General features: G+C 40.2%; 1 protein-coding gene across 1 annotated transcript; it reads left to right on the forward strand.

Annotated features, from left to right (window-relative positions):
- The first annotated feature begins 3,685 nt into the window (after positions 1-3,685).
- cUnh7orf57 (chromosome Un C7orf57 homolog) lies at positions 3,686-18,858 on the forward strand. The gene is made up of 8 exons (XM_080421893.1): positions 3,686-3,806; positions 5,455-5,543; positions 6,785-6,958; positions 8,119-8,218; positions 11,660-11,771; positions 14,517-14,590; positions 16,267-16,367; positions 18,736-18,858. Exons 2-8 carry the CDS (start codon positions 5,462-5,464, stop codon positions 18,792-18,794), a joined length of 702 nt encoding a protein of 233 aa, XP_080278019.1. The 5' UTR covers positions 3,686-3,806; positions 5,455-5,461; the 3' UTR covers positions 18,795-18,858.
- The last annotated feature ends 398 nt before the right edge of the window (positions 18,859-19,256 follow it).

The raw sequence follows: 19,256 nt of genomic DNA on the forward strand, positions 1-19,256 counted from the left end.
CGCAGAGTCTCGAGACTCAATGGAGACTCTTTGAGTCTCCTACCGGATAGAAAATAAGTATTTTTTTTGGGTGAACTACTCCTTTAACCCATTATGAGAGGCAGAAGCATGTTGAAGTCTTTGTCTAATATAAGACAGTGGTACTCAAACTTTTTTTTCTTCTTTTTTCGAGGACCCCCCCCCGCATAACTCTGAGAGTACAAATGGAACCCATTTGGTTCCATTTGTACACTCTCAGAGTTACAGACCTGTAACCTGTAAGGGTCCATTTGGTTCCTTGAATGAATGTATTTCTATTTGGTGATAAAAGCACTTCAGCACTTCCACAACAACACTTACTATCAATCCTTTAGCTGAGGACCCCCTGGAACCCCGTCAAGGACCCCTGCGGGTCCCCGGACCCCACTTTTAGAACCACTGACGTAAGCAAACCGAGCCTTTGGCCAGAGTGTTAACCTGTTCATTCCCGTGTTGTTTTACCAGAGATAATGTAATTCAACTAACATGATTGATTTATTCTGCTGTGAAATCTAATGAAATGTAAAAGCCTGTATTGCTGTAACATTATAATAAAGATTGTTGTGGAGAAAAGACACAGAGGCCAACCAGGTGCTCACAGGAGATAAAAAAAAGTCGAACGTGTTGGCATTTTTATAGAATAAGATTTGTTTTAACTTTACTTTCTCTCCTCCACATTTTTGGAGTGCTCGGATCTCTTCTTTTTTAAAGATTGTTGTGGCTTCTAATGGCAAATTATTTGTATTCTAATTTAGCCACTATACCCAACATGCTCTTTCCCAATATTAAAGAAATAACTGTTTACTTTGTTTGTTGAGTGACAAACGGGAGTGAAGGTGGGCCGGGATTCTTGATGAAGATTTTGTGTCAGTTATTTCAAAGCAGATAGTCAGGGCTATTAATAGACTTGATTAACCACCGTCCCAAAACAGTGCTCAAACGTATTAAAACAAGTAAGTGCATCAATACAACTTGACTTACATTTAGTGGACCTCGGAATAAAACCTATGGTGACTAATCATAATACAAGTTTCAAATATAGTATTAATCATAGTGGGTCTTGTTTTGAAGTCCGAAGATCCAATTTCTATTGAAGCTGTCCTAAAGCTGGTAGGGAATAAACTAAAGGAAAATGACTGTATTAAACACAGAATTTGGGGTAAACTTAATTTTTATGCGATGAAACCTTAAAACTGACCTTCAATGTATATGTCACAGGGAAAATGGCATTCCAGGGAAATTGACAGGGGAGCGCTTGTTTTATAGGCGCGGGGCGGTGCTGCGAGGCGGGGCTTTGATGCGAGGACGACGACCACAACAACAACATAGTAACCAGGAAGCTACGCTAGGGGAACGCTGAAAATAAAATGGATAATATGAGAGAAATACTCAAGTAAAGTACGAATACCTCAAAATTGTACTTGAGTAAATCTACTTTGTTACTTTACACCACTAGTACAAGCCTCAGTGGCGCACTTCGATAATCATTGGACTCCCCACCCACTACCACTGGGAGCCGGGGTTTGACTCCCGCTTAGGACATTACTTTTTCAAACAACCGCGGACTACTTTTTTTTCGCTGATAAAGTATAGTTTTGGACCATAAGAGGCGCGCCGACTTAGCAGACCTTGAGGCCGAGGAGTCGCGCCCGAGCGCCTCCAGGCGCGAGTGCCCGCGACGACCGGCCGATGGTCTGCTAGTCGACTTAAGCGCCGTCCGAGTTATGTACCGATAGGCACAGAATCGCGACTGCGTTTGCCCCAAGTGCCACTCACTGCACTAATATAGCCCGCCAGGCCCGCCCCCTTGTGCTTCAGGCTGTTCGCGGGTGTGTGTGTGTGTGTGTGTGTGTGTGTGTGTGTGTGTACACGCGCGCGTGTGCGCATGCCTCGTTTGTGCATGCGTGCGTGTGTGGTGTGGGGCTCATGTCTGGCTTGCATTGCCCTCTAGCGTTGATTCTACAGAATTGCATGAGGGGCATGAAAACAAGCCTACCCCTTTCAATTTCCCTGGAATGCCATTTTCCCTGTAACATATACACTGGAAGTGTCTTCTCTTCTAACCTATGTTGCAGTAGTGGTCAGCCAGGTATATATGGAGGAGAACTCCTTCTAAGGCTATGGACCAGATTTGGCACAAGCCCATTACTTGAGTCAATGTATACTGTAGATACTCCTGGTCAAATATTACTCCACTACAAGTGAAAGTTGCAGATTTCTTACATGACTTCACAATGCATTTACAGAACCCTGTTAGTCTCTGAAACCACGTAATGAACGGTAGGCTACTGTCCATCTCAAATTAGCTGAAACAGGTCTCTAGTGGTGGCAGGTGAGAATTCTCCGCCTGGTTAAACTATTCAAACGTGATGAAGTCCTTATTATTTTATTTGCTCCACTGCGCTCTCTACAGATCTGGTCAATATAAATTACCATTGACAAGATCTGTAGAGGGCGCAGTGGAACAAATAAAATAATTTCCATCTGGCTGACATATTTTATTGCTTGCCCAAAAAGTGTATTATACAGAGAAGGTAGGGTCCTGAGAGGCATCCCACCCTGGATAATAGACTTTCAACAACACAAAACTTTTTTTTTTTTGTGAATAGTGAAATATTTGTGCATATTTTTTTTTACTAAAGTTGGATTGCACAGTAATGTAATTTTCGGTCTATGAACAGATCATTGCGCCTGGCAGAGCGTTAGAGAGAACTCACTAACGCTCTGGACCAGGGCTAGGCCGAGCCCCCACGCCCACAATATAATCAGTGGTGGAAAAAGTACTCAAATCTACTCAATTCTGCAATGTGGAAATACTCTGTTACAAGTAGCAGTCCGGAATTCAAAATGTACTTGAGTAAAAGTACACGTATTGGTATAAAAATCACAAAAGTAGAAAGTACTCATTATGCAGAATATGTCCCATTTCACAAGTTTAAAAATAAAAGAAAATCTTTTGAAAATAGCAGATCTACAAGCTCACAATGCGTGGCATCGGACGCATTGTGAGCTTGTATCGGATAGTTTCAAATGGCCAATATATAGGGCTGAAGTGGTTTGTGTATGTTTTGTAATAATAATAAAAATCTACAAAGTAATTAACTAGTAACTAAAGTTTTCAAATAATTGTAGTGGAGTAAAAGTACAATATTTTAGCGGAGTAGAAGTAAAAGTATCGAAAATTGGAAATACTCCAGTAAAGTAAAAAAAATCTGCAAAAGTGTACTTAAGTACAGTAGTTGAGTAAATGTATTTAGTTACTTTCCACCACTGAAAGCCCCCCCCCCACCCTCCTCTGAACCGGAAGTGACACAGCGTTGCACAGAAAGACAGACCGGAAGTGTGCTCTTCCAGCAGCAGCAGCAGCAGCAGCATCAGCACCACCATGCCCCCAGAACCACGGAGGAATATTGCAAGCTACCGAAGCCTGGTGGCCAAATCTGGTATTGCAAGATCATCATCATTTATAATTCCACTGCGCAGGCTTCAACCGTCCGAAACGCCAGTGCGCCTGCTCCATTGGCTCCCCCGTTGGAGCCAATCCCGGAAGAAGGGCGTGTATCTGTTTGCGTCGCGCGCTTGTGAGCAACTTTCATTGAAATGAATGGGTGGGAGCGGGGGCCGTCCGCTCTCTAGATATAAGATAACTCTATGGTCAGCATCAGAGAGCAGACACTAGAGAGAGAGAGAGGAAGACAGCCGGCGGCCCAGCAGCATCCCTCCATCCTTCCATCCAAACAAACGGCGAAACTAACGCAGTTTTAACACTTTACAAACCAAACCAACACGTAAGACAAATTATTTCATCCTAAGCGACGTGCACGAACGCATTTAAAGCCGGAAAAAAAAAAGCTAGCCTCATGTTAGCATCTTTGTAGCTTCTTCCACACGACAAGCCTTGTCGTGGGGGTTAGCCCTGGCTGTGGCTTTAGCATGCTAACGCATTTAGCATTTTAGTTGCTTTGTTTAAATGCCACTGTTTCTTAATGTTGGCTGTGGGGACCACCAGGGGGTCCCAAATGGACCCCCTTATGGGTCTGTGTGGGTGCAAATGGATCCAAATGTGTTTATTGACAAAAGCAAGGGTCCCATTTTGTTCCATTTGTACCCCTCTCAGAGTTAAATGGACACAGGAGGATTTTTGCTGTGTAGATTAGGGGTCCCAGAGATTAAAATATGGTGTCAAACTAGCCTTGGATCAAGACTATCATATGTATTTGATCAAGTCTGACTTCTACTTTGGTATCTATGATATACAAATGTAAAAATCGATCAAATGCATCCATTATAGTCTTGATCCAAGGCTAGTATCAAACTGGGGGTCCTTGAAATAAAAAAAAGCTTGAGAATCACTGAACTTAACTCTACTGGAACCACAGTCTCCACTGGTCAAATCCTCTGCTTATTTAGCCCTGAGAGTGTGCAAATGGAACCAAATGTTCCCTTTTTGTACACTCTCAGTTGCAGACCCCTTTAAGTGTCCATTTGGATCCTTAGGGGAGGGGCTGGACGTTGAGAGAACCACTGAATTAATACAAGATTTAATAACGTCATAACAGTAATTCGTAACATAATTCAGACATGATAATATATTATAACGTGATTATGTCATGATCCCCCCCCCGATCAATCAATGCATGATTATGGTCGTGGTCGTGCCTGGTAATCAGTGGTGTAAAGTAACTAAGTACATTTACTCAAGTACTGTACTTAAGTACAATTTTGAGGTACTTCCAATTGTCTATACTTTAACTTCTACTCCACTACATCTCAGAGGCAAATATTGTACTTCTACTCCACTACAATTATTTGAAAACTTCAGTTACTAGTTACTTTGTAGATATAAATGATTACATTATAAAACATAGATTAACCACTTTAGCCCTATTTTATACCTAGGCTATTTGAAAATGGCCAATCTACAAGCTTGTAGATCTGCTATTTTCAAACATTTTAGTACTTTTACTTTTGGCACTTTAAGTACATTTTGATACCAATACTTTTGTACTTTTGCTCAAGTACATTTTGAATTCTGACTTTTACTTGTAACAGAGTACTTCTACATTTCAGTATTGATACTTTTACTTAAGTAAAACATTTGAGTACTTTTTCCACCACTGGTGGTCGTGCCTGGTAATTAATGTGATGATGTCATTCTGATCAATACATTTTTGGGTCGTGATGGTAAATGACAGGATCATGCCAATCTGATGAAGTTTAAAATAGCTTTAGTGCTGAATCAGACTAAATGATTTAGTAGATTATTAAACAAGAAATCAAGTCTATTCATTTATATTATCTGAAAAATAAATATATAAAAAGAATCAAAACTCTTCTCGATTATTTGATTAATACTCGTGAAGAAAATCTGGCAGCTGGTCTTCTCACAAGCCTTCAGTCATTGTTGTTGTCTCTTTGTTTTACATCTCAATAAAGTGCCGAAATGAGTGCTGAAATGAGCGCCGAAATGAATGCCGAAATGAGTCCCAATGCCGTGCCAAACCACCGAAGAACCAAGCCTGGTGGTAAGTCTGCCCGTCAGTTGAGTGCCCATCAATGTATTAATTCAACATTTAACGTAACGCTGAGTTACATTTTGTGCCCTCCAAGTGGTTCTGTAGAGGTGAAGAGATATGCTGTTTGGGTTCATTTAAGTTATGCAGCTTAAATAAAGTGTAACTTTAAAGATCACTTCCCACGAACACGACATTAAGTGTTCATATTCACCGTTTTCCTGGCCACGAATAAGGGAGTAGGGGGTGTGGGGAGCCCCCATATCGAGTGGTTTCTGTTTACCAGTGTTTGCCATGTGTGCTTATAATAAGCGAATTTGGGGTAAGCGAGTCTATAAAGTGTAGTTGCTTATTTGGGCTTGCTTCCTATTTCTATTCCTATTTGTCTGGACTGTCATCTGAACATATGTTGTGCCAGGGACCCCCATACAAGATTTGTGTTGTTAAAATGTTTCATTTTTTCCAAATTTTTAAAAACCTTTTTCGCAATATTTTTTGAAAATAGCAGATCTACAAGCTCACAATGTGTCGCGATGTGACACATTGTGAGCTTGTAGATCTGCTATTTTCAAATGCTTGCTTCTTTTGGTCATAGACCTGGCCGCTTGTTTCTCTGGCAATATCTGGCAACACTGCTGATCACCTGCATTACACCTGCAGCCGACTAGGGCGGTAGGTAAGTGAACAGATATTGAAGGAAGCGGCAGAAAGGGGCAATGGGGCCGCCCTGGAGAAAGGCCAAGAATAACGTTGAATATACAAAGCCGGAATGCGCCACGGTGGATTCGAATCCCTAGACTATGCAGTAGTGGGGCTGGTACTTGCTTAGACATGTTGCTTAGACATACAGATATCCATCTGGACAGATGAGATGGCACACTTACTGTAGAAGGTAATGATTGTGAGCTCTTGGCTCCGGGAGGCTGTTGCTGAGGATAGCAGCTCTATTTCGTCGGGTGGAAACCTCATATGTCCAAAACTGACTTTTTCAGGATTCAAATTCTAAAATAGTAAAAGTAGCTAATCTGCGAGCTCGAAACTTTCGAGCTTGCGGATCTGCTGCTTTTTGAAGTTTTGATGCTTTTGTGTGACACTGTAGTATGATCAAGTAGGGCGTTAATTTACGAAAAAAAACACAAAAAGTTAAATTATGGAGATAAGAGGTTTCTGCCCGACAGCAATGATTTACTTCCAAGCGGGCACATCTTGCCAAGTCACCAGCCAATCCTTATTTAATCCGCCTTTCATTACAGGAGTTAAGGCTGTGGCTCCGTCCAACGGAGTTGTCGGGCCGACGTCCCAGATTCCGGGGCTCTCCCAGAGCGCCGACGACAAAGCCCCCGTTAAAGCCACCGGCGGACGGCGCGTCGGCATCTTCGATTCGGACTCCGAATACGTCAAGCTCGCCAAAGCAGGAGGACAGAAAGGTACCAATCCTAAAAAAATAGTTTTGATTTTGACAGCAAATTTTGATTCGGTTTTAGTCATAGTCTTTTGAATCAAATTCCATTTAGTTTTAGTCATACTTTAGTCATCTGAAATGTTTTACTGTTAGTCTAGCTTTAGTCGACTAAATATCATAAGATTATAGTCGACTAAATCTACAGTTGATTTAGTCGACCAAAATGTATTTTGGCGGTGCCTTGATGGCGTCGTAATGGCTGATTTTACACTTGGTTGCATGCTGAAAATAGCAGATCTACAAGCTTACAACGCTCGCAGCAAGATGCGTTGTGAGCTTGTAGATCGGCTATTTTCAGAGCCCAACAGCTGAGCTCAACCAAACATAAAATGACTTGCCTTTTAGTTGTACTGGATCTCTTCTCCACTAGTCCCTCACTAACATTTTAGTCTAATTTTTATTTGTTGACGAAATTGTCAACATTTTTAGTCATCATAGCTTAGTTTTTATTTCGTTTTTATTTCGTTTTCGTAAGTGAAAAAAAGTAGTCGACAAACATTTTTCATCATAGTTTTAGTCGACAAAATCAACACTGCTAAAAACGCCTTCTAAATCCTAACCTAGTTTTTCTGAAAAACGTTTTGTATTTCGAAAAATGTAATTAAAAAAAATAATCATGACGTGACTATATCTATTGCAAAAACTAAAATGACGCAGCTGCTTTCACGGGTTGAAAGGTATAACAACGTATAGACTTCACAGGTCTTAATGGGTTAAGGGCATTTACAGGACATGTGTAACAGTGACTACCTGGGGATCAAACCTGCAACCTGTTTTTGGTTCTCGGACCGTCAACTAGGCCATCCTCCCATCGCAATGTAAATTGAATCATATTAGAAATCCTTAGACTGTTTTGTTTAAGAAAGAAGGAGAAGAAGAAAAACTAGGATTAATGTTTCAGTTTTGCAAATAAAAAACATGCATTTGGAATAAAAAACATGCATTTGGAATATCAATGTGATTTTTTTTCATATAAAAAAAATACAATATTCACACATCGCCGCAAGCTTCTACACCAGCTATTTTCTCCCCAAGTTGGCCAAAGAAGATGCTAGAGTTGATGTGGTTAGTGTGAAGAGTGCATTTTTCTTGGCTCATTTGTGTGCCAATGTTTTGCCACCGTAGGCCTGCTGTGCCATGAGGCAGTGAACGATGCGGTGGACAACGATACATCCAAGAAACCCTACAACCCCCCAGAATGGTTTGGTGGGCCTGAATCCAAGAGGTAAGAAACCCTACAACCCCCCAGAATGGTTTGGTGGGCCTGAATCCAAGAGGTAAGAGAACCTACCACCGTCCAGAACGGTTTGGTGGGGCCTGAATCCAACAGGTGAGAAACCCTGCAACCATCCAGAATGGTTTGGTGGGCCTGAATTCAAGAGGTAAGAGAACCTACCACCATCCAGAATGGTTTGGTGGCCTGAACCCAACAGATGAGGGGTCCAATCTAGATGAGGACTGCAACTATCATTTATTTTCTTATTCCTTTCCAGGGGCAGGGTTTCCCGCAGGAAAAAGGTTAGCCTAGGGGGGAGGCCAGGGTGAGAGATACATTTTTTATTAATTGATTAATTAATTAATTCTTATTTTCTCCCTGAAAATATTAACAAGTTGGTGTGATGATGGAAAACATTATGCTGTCGTTCTTCACATTTATTCAACATCGTGTTTGGAATCAAAACCATTTTAACTACCCGTAATTTTCGCACTATAAGCCGCACCTGAATATAAGCCGCAGCAGCTAAATTGAATGATTTGCACATATATAAGCCGCACTGGACTATAAGCCGCGGGTGTAAAATCCATAGATTTAGGAGGTCCCCTAGTGGCCGTTAGCTGTAAAAATCCATAGATAAGCCGCACCGTTATATAAGCCGCAGGGTCGAAAAATGGGGAAAAAAGTCGCGGCTTATAGTCCGAAATTTACGGTACTTTAACCCAGTACATTGTCTATTATAAAATAGCAGATATACAAGCTCACAACGCATCACACTGCAAAACGTTGTGAGCGTGTTGATCAGCTATTTTTCTTAATTGTTTTTATCTTGAAATTAATGAAACACAAAAAACTAATCTTTTATGGGGGTCAGTTGGTACTAAATATTTTCTGATGGGAGTTCATGGCCAAATACATATTCATTTGGGGGTCCATAACATGAAAAGGTTTGAGAACCACTGATACAGTAGATGGACTCCATCTACTGAAGCCTATACTATATTTGGTTCACACTTGTTTATATTTTTGTAGCAATAGTGAAAACTCATTCTTCAAAAACAGGCAACAGCATATTAAAGGTCAACTGTTCTCTTATTTTAAATTCCACCGACCAGAAGTCAAACACTTACTTTCCCATAACTTGACAAAGCGCTCTTATTTTGTTTTGTCCACCAACCGGAAGTCAAACACTAATTTTCCTATAATTTGTCGTCTATCTACACTGTAGATGGATGCAAAATGTTACGATATATTGTAGATTATATATCGTCACATGTGGTTAAAACAATCTAAAGCCCTGGTGCACGCAGCACCCTCCTCCTGTGAGTGTGCACTGGACGTGTGTGTGTGTGTGTGACGAAAACACAACAGCCCTTTGGTCTAGCCTCGCTGCCTCGGCACTGGAAATCTTAGCCTCGGCGGCCCGCCGGGGCAAAATTGGTCTGGCAGAAACCCTGCTTTCTTAGCGGATATTCATTAATTTTTTTTTTGATTAATCGAATAATAGAAAAGCACTGTTATTTCGTTTTCTTTTTAACCCATTAAGACCTGAGGCCGATTCTACAAATGTCTTCTAAAGTTTTCTCAAAAACTATTGTTGCTGTATCAGTGGTGCTCAAACTTTTTCATGCTAGGACCACTCAACATTTAATGTATTTGGCCGCCGAACCCCATCTCAAAATATTATGTTCCAGGGACCCCCAGAAGCAAAGATTTGAGTAAAAGAAAATTCGCTTTAAAATAATATATATTCAAACATTTGCACACAACACATAAAAAAAATAAATCTAAAATAGCAGATCTACAAGCTCATAGCGCGACACTGTGAGCTTGTATATCTGCTATTTTTGAATAGCCAAAGTGTAAAATAATGCTTTTTAGCGCAAATCTAAAAATGACAGATGCGTTCCCGGTCTTAATGGGTTAATACATAAACCAATCACGGCAAAAATTATGATTGTGTCAAAAATAGCCGATCGACAAGCTCGCAACAGTGCGTGTGTGTCAGTGTAGATCTGCTATTTTTGAAAATATTTGAAAATGTTCACCTATAATGACATACCAAAGAATAGTGACCCCAGGTATAAAGTGGTTTACCACGATTATTGGAAATGATGCTCTTGTTTGGTGAAAAGGATTTTGTAATTTTCTTAATGTCTTCACTGCTCATTGTTCTTATGGTTGTCATATAAGCCATTACATGCTATTATATCGTTGCTATCGGGCAGTAACCTTGTATCTCCATATTTCAACTCTTTAATGTGTTTTTGTGTGTGTAAATTAAAGCCCTACTTTGTCGTATAAGAGAGTCGTGCAGAAGTAGCGGGGAAAACATCTCTACAACCTCACAAAGTGTCACATTGCGACACATTGCGAACTTGTAGATCTGCTTTTTTCACTTTTTTTCAAAAAAAATCTTTAAAGTGAAAGATTCAGTGTGGTTTTATGAATATTGTGCTTGTGACTAAGTACACTGTAACGCTAGTTATTTTCTTCCATTTCCTGGAAAGTAATGGTTTTGGACATCCAAGGTTTCCACCCAACAGTGACAATATAATATATAATATTACATTTTATAATATTAATCGTAAAAGTATAATAATGAATGTAATAATTGGTTAATTAACTTCTGTGATTTCATTGAGCTTGATGGATGGAGAGATGGGTTGTACACTGTTCTGGTTATTATAACGACGTGTGTGTGTGGGTGTCACCGATTCCTGACAGCCTGCCCAACTGGTGACAAAATCGGGCGTGAAAATGTCCTGATATGTAGCGTCGCCTGTCTTAATGAGACTAGCCTGAACCAATCAAACAAACAAGAGGTGTTGGCAACTCCTTGGGCGAGGAGAGGAATATCTCCACTGTGTCAAGCTACCGCTACCCCACACACACACACACACACACACACACACACACACACACACAGTATACTTGTGAGGACATAGCAACTTCTAAATGACTAATCCTAACCCCAACCAAATTATAATTATGAAGCGCCTTGTGAAGACCAGGAAAATTGTCCTCACAAATGTCTATTCCTCAAATTCAAAAGTATAGTAATACAAGTAGACTTATTTATTTATTAGCGATTATTCTATGTCTTACTCTTTTTTTAAATTAATTGTTTAAATTAATTGACTGGCACGTTTTTTGGGGCGGATAAACTTTTTTTCCCTTTTTTTTTTTACTAAACAAATCAACATGACAACATTTTTATTTAATAAAAAGAATTATCAATATTTTATGCCTTGTACAACAGTGTCTGGCAAAAACAGCCGATCTACAAGCTCTCAAAGCGCCAGCGCTTTTTTGAGCTCGTAGATCGGCTATTTGAGCTACTTTTGGAAATCTTCGCCTGTAATAATGACATGCCCCAGAAAAGGGGCCACCATGTTGACGGAGGTCAGTCTCTCGCCCCTGTGTGACCGTGCTCTTGTTACCCCGCAGCGGAATGAAAGTGACGTCCCCCAACGGCCACGCAAAGGCAGCGGCCAGGGCTCTGCCTCTCGCTGCGCCGTTCGGCACCGATAACGGTTCGGCCTGGATTGAAACCGATCAGGTGAACAGTGGACCCTAAAGCCCAATCGATGCTCTGTCCCCGCGATGGTGTCACGTGCCGAAAGCGTCATTTACTACATTTACTCAAATACTGTACTTAAAGGAGGAGTTCACCCAAATAATTACTTATTTTCTATCAATTGCACACCCCATGAAGCCTTGATTTCATGAATTTATTTTAGTTTTTGTGGCATTCCTAAGACAATAATTTGATGACCGTGTGTATTTCCGGTAGGAGACACAAATAATATACTTTGTGTCTCCTACCGGATACATTAACCGGTAGGAGACGGGAATCAAATTATTAGCTTAAGAATGCGACAAAAACAAAAAAGAATCCATGGATTCAAGGCTTCATAGGGTGTGCAATTGATAGAAAATAAGTCATTTTTTGGGTGAACTCCTGCTTTAAGTAAAACCTTTAGGTGTTTCTAAAACATACATTAACCACTTTAGTATATTTTATACCTAGGGTATTTGAAAATTGTAGATCTAACTTTTACTTGTAACAGAGTACTTCTACATTGCAGTATTGATACTTTTACTTAAGTAATACATTTGAGTACTTTTTCCACCACTAGAGAATAGCCAATAGCACATTCTCGGCGCGAGACACCGCCGTGCGACGACATATGAATTGGGCTTAAATCGCAGCTTCCATCACGTCGACATTGTGTCGATTTTGTTTTTCATAAGTTCGTTTTTTTAAATCATTTTACCATCTATTCACCTTTTTAATGCATTATTTTTATATATTTTTTTGATATATTCCCGTCATCCGTTTTTTCTTTTTCTCCATCCATCACCTGAGTTCAATCCATCGTCTGAGCATCATTTATTTTTATTTGATGTGTTTTTTGTGTGTCTTTAAGTTAAAACACTCAAAAACATGTTGGTGTCTCTAACTACAGTGCTACACAGTTTGTGTTCCTGTTATTCAGTTAAATCATCATGGTTATGGGTATGGTTATAATGGTCTCTATAGAAACGGCACTATTTACATTTCATATTGACACAACTTTCTGTCGGTTTCGGCCTACATTTCCCATGATGCATTTCATGGCAAGCATTGGCCTGGCACACTGTCTTGCAGTATAGCTGCCATTATATCGTCCTGATAACATCTAAGAAAACTTGCAAATCACAAGATTATACTTGTTGGTTTCTCATAGAAAATATTTCATATTATGAACAGAAACACAAATATTGCACTGATTTAAAATGCTCTAATCAGGTTCTATCCTATGTTTGATAGGACCATTTAAGCCTTTCCTGACTCATCTTCAAGTCTCACACTGTTCAGTGGGACTGCCCATAATTGTCCGATGTTTATTTCATTGTTTTCTCCATATTCCACTGTGCTCGTTCATGTGCATGAATGCACAAAGTGTGCTACCATGTACTGTATGGCTTCTTGTTGCAACCATTTAACCACTTTAACCCCTCTATACTTAGTAAACTAAACATGAGTTCCCATGTTCCCTCTACACCAAATCTCTTTGCCCAAAATAATCAGATCTACAAGCTCACAACGCGTTGTGAGCTCGTAGATCGGCTTATTTTTGGCAAATGTTCCCCAAAGTCAAAGGGGCTGGGTAGGATTTGTAGGAGCCATTCATCACTTACAATGGTTTCATACATAGAGCCAGCCATCAACAAAGATGATTTTGTCAGCTTCCATTTCATTCATTTTCATTGTTTTGTTTCATCATTTCCATTTTTGTTTTTGTTTATCCTGATGTGTATGAATTCTCTCTCCTGATTGGAGAAAATTGGTATCCCGATCTGAAAATGTGTTTTCTGTTTACTAAAGAGCTGGAGAGACGGGGAAGAACGCTGTTACTGAACACTCATTAGTGATGATTGATATTGAAATATAGACCTATTTTTACACTCTCATAAGATAAAACATAAGATGTTAAAAAGAATAGCTTATCTACAAGCTCACTCACGACATGTTCTGAACTTGTAGATCAGCTATTTTAGAATAGCGGAAGTATACAATGGAGGGTTAAACTCAGTGAAACTTATTTCGATGCAACGAATTTGGCTGAGGACCCCCTGGAGCCCCCTCAAGGATCTCTGGGGTCCCCAGACCCCACTTTGAGAACCAGCGCATTACAGGGATAGTTAAACCGCAAAATGCATCTTTTTCCCTACCAATTAATCACCCCATGAAGCCTTTAATTCACACAGATTTGTTTTTGTCACATTCCTGATCAAACATTCAAATATTTGATGAATTGAGGTAAATGGGAGACCAACCTTAACAAGGGCAATACTATATTTAAGACATTCACTTTACCTGGACAGTCGTAGTCCACACTGGATTAACACTGAGTTGTTCTGGAGTTTATAAATAATTGTTTATATAGTTTTGCCATGGCCTCCTATTAATTCTATTAACCCATTAAGGCCTGGAACGTATCTGTGTCACTTTAGATTTCTTTGGCTATTCAAAAATAGCAGATATACAGATTTTTTTTTCAAAAAACTGTTAGGATTTAGAAAACATTTTTAAGAATCGCCTCAGGCCTTAATGGGTTAATTAAATATTGGAATATTGGACTACGAATGAGAAAAAAAAAAAAAAAAAAACTCCATGAATTCAAGGCTTCATGGGGTGAGTAATTGATAGGAAAAGAAAGGCATTTTGCTATCCTTTAAAGAATCCTTCATTGAGGCACATGGCAGCAGAGGACAGTGGCTCGCTGTAAGCTCATGAATGTCATGTTGTGGCCCGCAGGTGTTGTCTCCTGACAGTATTGCCAGTCAGATTGACTCTCTGACCATAGCTGAGCTCAACAAGTACAAAAGGACGTAAGTATGTGTGCTGTTAGTCTGTTAGTTGATTTGTCCATATGCCCATTAGCCCACTGCCTGCCGCTCACATGAATGGTGTGTGTGTGTGTGTGTGTGTGTACACCAGTTATTACTATATCGTAGCTGTCGGGCAGAAACCTCTTAACTCCATATTTTAACTTTGTGTGTTTTTCGTAAATTAACGCCCTACTTGATCATACTACAGCGTCACACAAAAGTATCAAAAGTAGCAGATCCACAAGCTCGAAACGCGGCGCAAAGCGACACGTTTTGAGCTTGTCGATCTGCTGTTTTTTCATTTTAATCCTGAAAAGTAACTGTTTTGGACATATGAGGTTTCAACCCCAATTCATGAGGGCTCCAAGATGTACCCACATGTACCCCAAGTATAGTGGATCTTGAGAAATGGACCTTGTGGGGAAAAAAATTTCTTGACCCAACTTCATTTTTTTTTCTTCCATAGATAAAAGCTTTTCTAAGGTTACAATTATGAAAAGATTCAGGTTGGGGGGATTAGGCATTTAGGGATTAGGTTTAGATTTAGGTTTAGGAGTAAAAATGACATTCATAACGAAAAAATAGCCATCCTAAATGTTTCTGTCCTGACAAGTACTGTAATTACAGTGTGTGCTTGCATGAATGTGAGCATGGTACCGGGGCGTAAGCTGTTTTGTGTGTGCTGGCACTGAGCAAGTAGTGGTTTTTGGAATAATGCAAATATTTCTTTGATTTTTGTATTCTACTTTGTTACTCTATGCCCGGCCAACATGGTTCTGTGAACGGATGCATCATATCCCCCAAAATACAAATGATTTAGTGCTGAATATAACAACTTTATTTGTATATCGGCATAGATTATAGATCAGACCGGCAAATGTGTCCCCTTCTCGTGGGAATGATCTCCATTGTAAGCCTTTGCAATTTGACCTAAATTGGCTTATATAGTTTGACAGCACCGCACGCACGCACGCACACACACACACACACACACACACACACACACACACACACATGTGTATGTATATATATATATATGCGTATGTATAATTTATATTTCCGATAAACTAGAAATATACTGTACATTTCCACACTAAGTTGGTAATGTTTTTGATAGTTTTATAAGAAGGGGAGCTTTGTGTAACTACTCTGATGTGCTGATAAATTCCGCATTCTGCACGTCTTGTTGACGTCTCTTCCATCGAATGTATTGACGGAAGAGTGGTTGTATTGATTGATTGACGATACCCATCTGTCTGTCATGGTGTCCTTGAATATCGATCAATAAATTCGATGGAAGAGAGATGTCAACAAGACATGCGGAACTAATCTGACGGGACGTCAGCAGGTCGGAGCAGACGCGCTATAGTCACACAATGCTCTCGTTCTTAAAAACTAGTGCTTCACTGCTAGGCTGTGGCCCCTCCAGACCAATTTATTTTTAAAGCATTTATATAATGTCAGAACTGCATCATGACAGACGATTTATCAAAGTATATCTGTAAAACCTCATCATTTGTTCCGAATCACTGTTAAATGAAGAACTGTAGACTGTTGCGCACACGGCGGCCATTTTGCAGTTAGGACGATTATGAATAGAGAGGCAAAATGGCCGCCGTGTGAACACTTGCTTGTTTAGAGTGTAACTGATTATGTGTTTGTTTCCTTTGGTGAAGGTCCTATGACAAGAAGGCTCCTCCAGTCAGCATGTCCAAGCTGCTGAGCTTTGGCTACATCGAGGATGAGAATAAGTCACCCAATGATGACGACGCCTCAAGTAGGACTCATAGAATCATATATACGTATATATTTAACCTTTTCTGGATCAGTGAAAACCTTGAAAGCGTTAGTGGCCCACTCATAATTATGACCACTTTCGCAACCAATAGACATTAACTCTTTAACCGGCTGGCTAGCCACTGAGTTAAAACATTGTCTATAGCTGCTCTTGCCAGCGATTTTGAGTGTTTTTTACTAACGTTTGAAAATAGAATAGAAATAGAATATCATTTTTCACAGCGATCCACCCGGCGATTGCCTCAAAGGACATAGGGGGGTCGGGATAATCCATTCCATAGTTATGGACAGTTGAATGTGGCTTGTTTTCACCAAAAACAACAGAAAGCAGAGAACATTTTTCAACACTTTTCCTGGGACCATTCACAGGCTGCGGAAGAGCGCCCTCTATCGTAAAACCACTGAAAACACACATGACGAGAATCTCGTCATTGGCGGTGTGAGCCTTGGAGAGGAATGACATTGGCAGTCAATGAGTTCAGAGAAAAATAAGGTTAAAATTGTGGTAGAATGTGGCTGCTAATCGCTGGCCCATTGGGAACTCATTCGGTTCATGCCTCTTTTTTGTGTAGAAACAGGAACTTTGTATGGCTTCTCCCCTTTCATAGTCCGCTTCTTCCCGGGTGCTTCTGTGTTTATTCCTACTAACAACAACACTACATGTTTAGTGCAGTGTTGCTGATAGATGTCTTGAGAGATTGTAAAAACAATAATACAAGAGAGGCCGTAAGCATATCGGGTGTTGTTCGGAAGCGGAGCGGTCACCGCTGCCCTTTTTGAGTGGGGATGGAATTGATACCAGTGCCATTAGCCAATATTGGCTTATTGATTCCTGATCAACTTTCCATGTGGAAAAAGAGTCGTCCTACACGTGTTTTTAACTTTTTTTATTATCGGAGTCTGAATACAGAGTAGAATCGGTAGGACGAAAAAGACATGCATGTCTGCCTAATAACAGCTGAACGCAATTGAATTACAATGCTCCTTATCTTTTCCTTTTCAGCAGCGTAGACACATGGCATTGGTTTTCAATGACTAACTGTCAGAAAAACAAAGAAATTCAGAAGCATACATTGTTGATTCACGCAGTTAGAAGATTCCGATTTTCTAAACCAGGGGTCTTCAAACATTTTCAGGCCAAGGACCCCTTAGCTGAGAGAGAGAGATGAAGCAGGGACCCCCGATACAAATTGTATACAATTGTTTTACAGTTTCAAGTGTTTCATAGATGGCTTCATAGATGTTTTTTTGGCAACACCTTCATCAGTCTTGTGTAAATTCATGTTTATCTTTTCTATTGATGTGTTGATTTTGTAGTACTTGATCTGCAGTTTTCCCCTCTACACCAAACCTCTTGATCTACAATTTTGTAGATCGGCTATTTTCTGCGAATGTTCCCTGCAGAATAGGGATGTTAGGGTTCAAGTGGTTAATGTAAAAAAAAGAATCACACAAAGATTTGGCGGCCCCTCTGTAGTAGCTCTGTAGGACCCCCTTGTTGAAGATCCATGCTCTTAACTAGGGGTCGTCAACAGGGGGTCCGGGACCCCTAAGGGGTCCTCAGAGTTACTACAGAGGGGCCGTCAAATCTTTGTGTAATAGGAACTTTTTTTTTTGTAGATATGCTGAAAATAGCAGACCTACAAGCTCACAACGCCTCGCGGAGGCGTTGTGAGCCATATGTCAAGTTTACTTAGTACTGAGGGTTTAACTTTAAGTGGTAAAATGTCTGAAATAAACAAAACGTTGATTTACACAACGCTGATGATAGTCAACAAAGCCATCTATGAAATCGATTAAATGTTTTAATCTTTAACACACTTTTATGTATACATTATAGTAGGGGGGGTCCCTGCTTCATCTCTCTCTCAGCTAAGGGGTCCTTGGTCTGAAAAAACGTTGACGATCCATGTCCTCTAAACGATTCTGATTCTCCAAGGCGTGCGTCCTCGTGGGTTTTTAACCCATTCAATACGGGGACGCATCTGTCATTTAGATTTCTTTGGCTATTCAAAAATCGCAGATATACAAGCTCACTAATATTTTTTTTTAATCGTGCAAATCTTTGAATATATATTTTTTTAAAGGGAACATTTGTAAAATATTTTGTTCCAGGGACCACCAGAAGCAAAGATTCGAGCCAAAAATCTTCCCTTTAAAATAAATATTTATATATTCAAATATTTGCACAAATGTTAAGGATTTTTCATAAATAGCAGATCTACAAGTCAATAGCGCGGCACTATTTTTGAATAGCCAAAGTATAAATGATGGATAAAGTGGTTACACGGATGCGTTCCCGGTTTGAATGGGTTAACCTAAAATATGTGTTTTGCTTTGTCTTGCAGGTGTGACCACTGAACAGACGGGCACCGAAGTGACGGAGGACGTGGATGACCTGGAGTAGTGTGTGTGTGTGCGCGGACGCCTGGGGGGGCTCGCATCTCCTGGATTGAGGGGGTGGAGGGTGGGGGGGGGTGGGCACGTATCACAAATCCACAAACACACACACATGCACATAAACACACACACACACACACACACACACACACCCACACACCTTGCTCTGGCCCTGCATTGGGCTCACTCTCATGTCTTGTACATCCACTGACCGCTATTGTTTGTTTTTTGTTTGTTTTTTTGTATTCATGTTTATGCAACGGTACTGTCCTCTTTCTCTATTTATTTATTTTTATTTATTTTTTTTGCTATTTTACGAAATCCTCATGGTTCTTTTCGTTGGGTACATATTCGTTTCGATTGATATTTATTCCGTGTTCTGTGTCTGTGTTCTCGATTGGAAAGATGACAGATTAGCAGGGTCACTGGGGATTGATTAACACCTTCACGTTGGGTTTCCAAACACCTC

The sequence above is a fragment of the Gymnoscopelus braueri genome (genome assembly GCF_963280865.1).
Source record: "Gymnoscopelus braueri genome assembly, chromosome: 24".
NCBI classification, from domain to species: Eukaryota; Metazoa; Chordata; class Actinopteri; order Myctophiformes; family Myctophidae; genus Gymnoscopelus; species Gymnoscopelus braueri.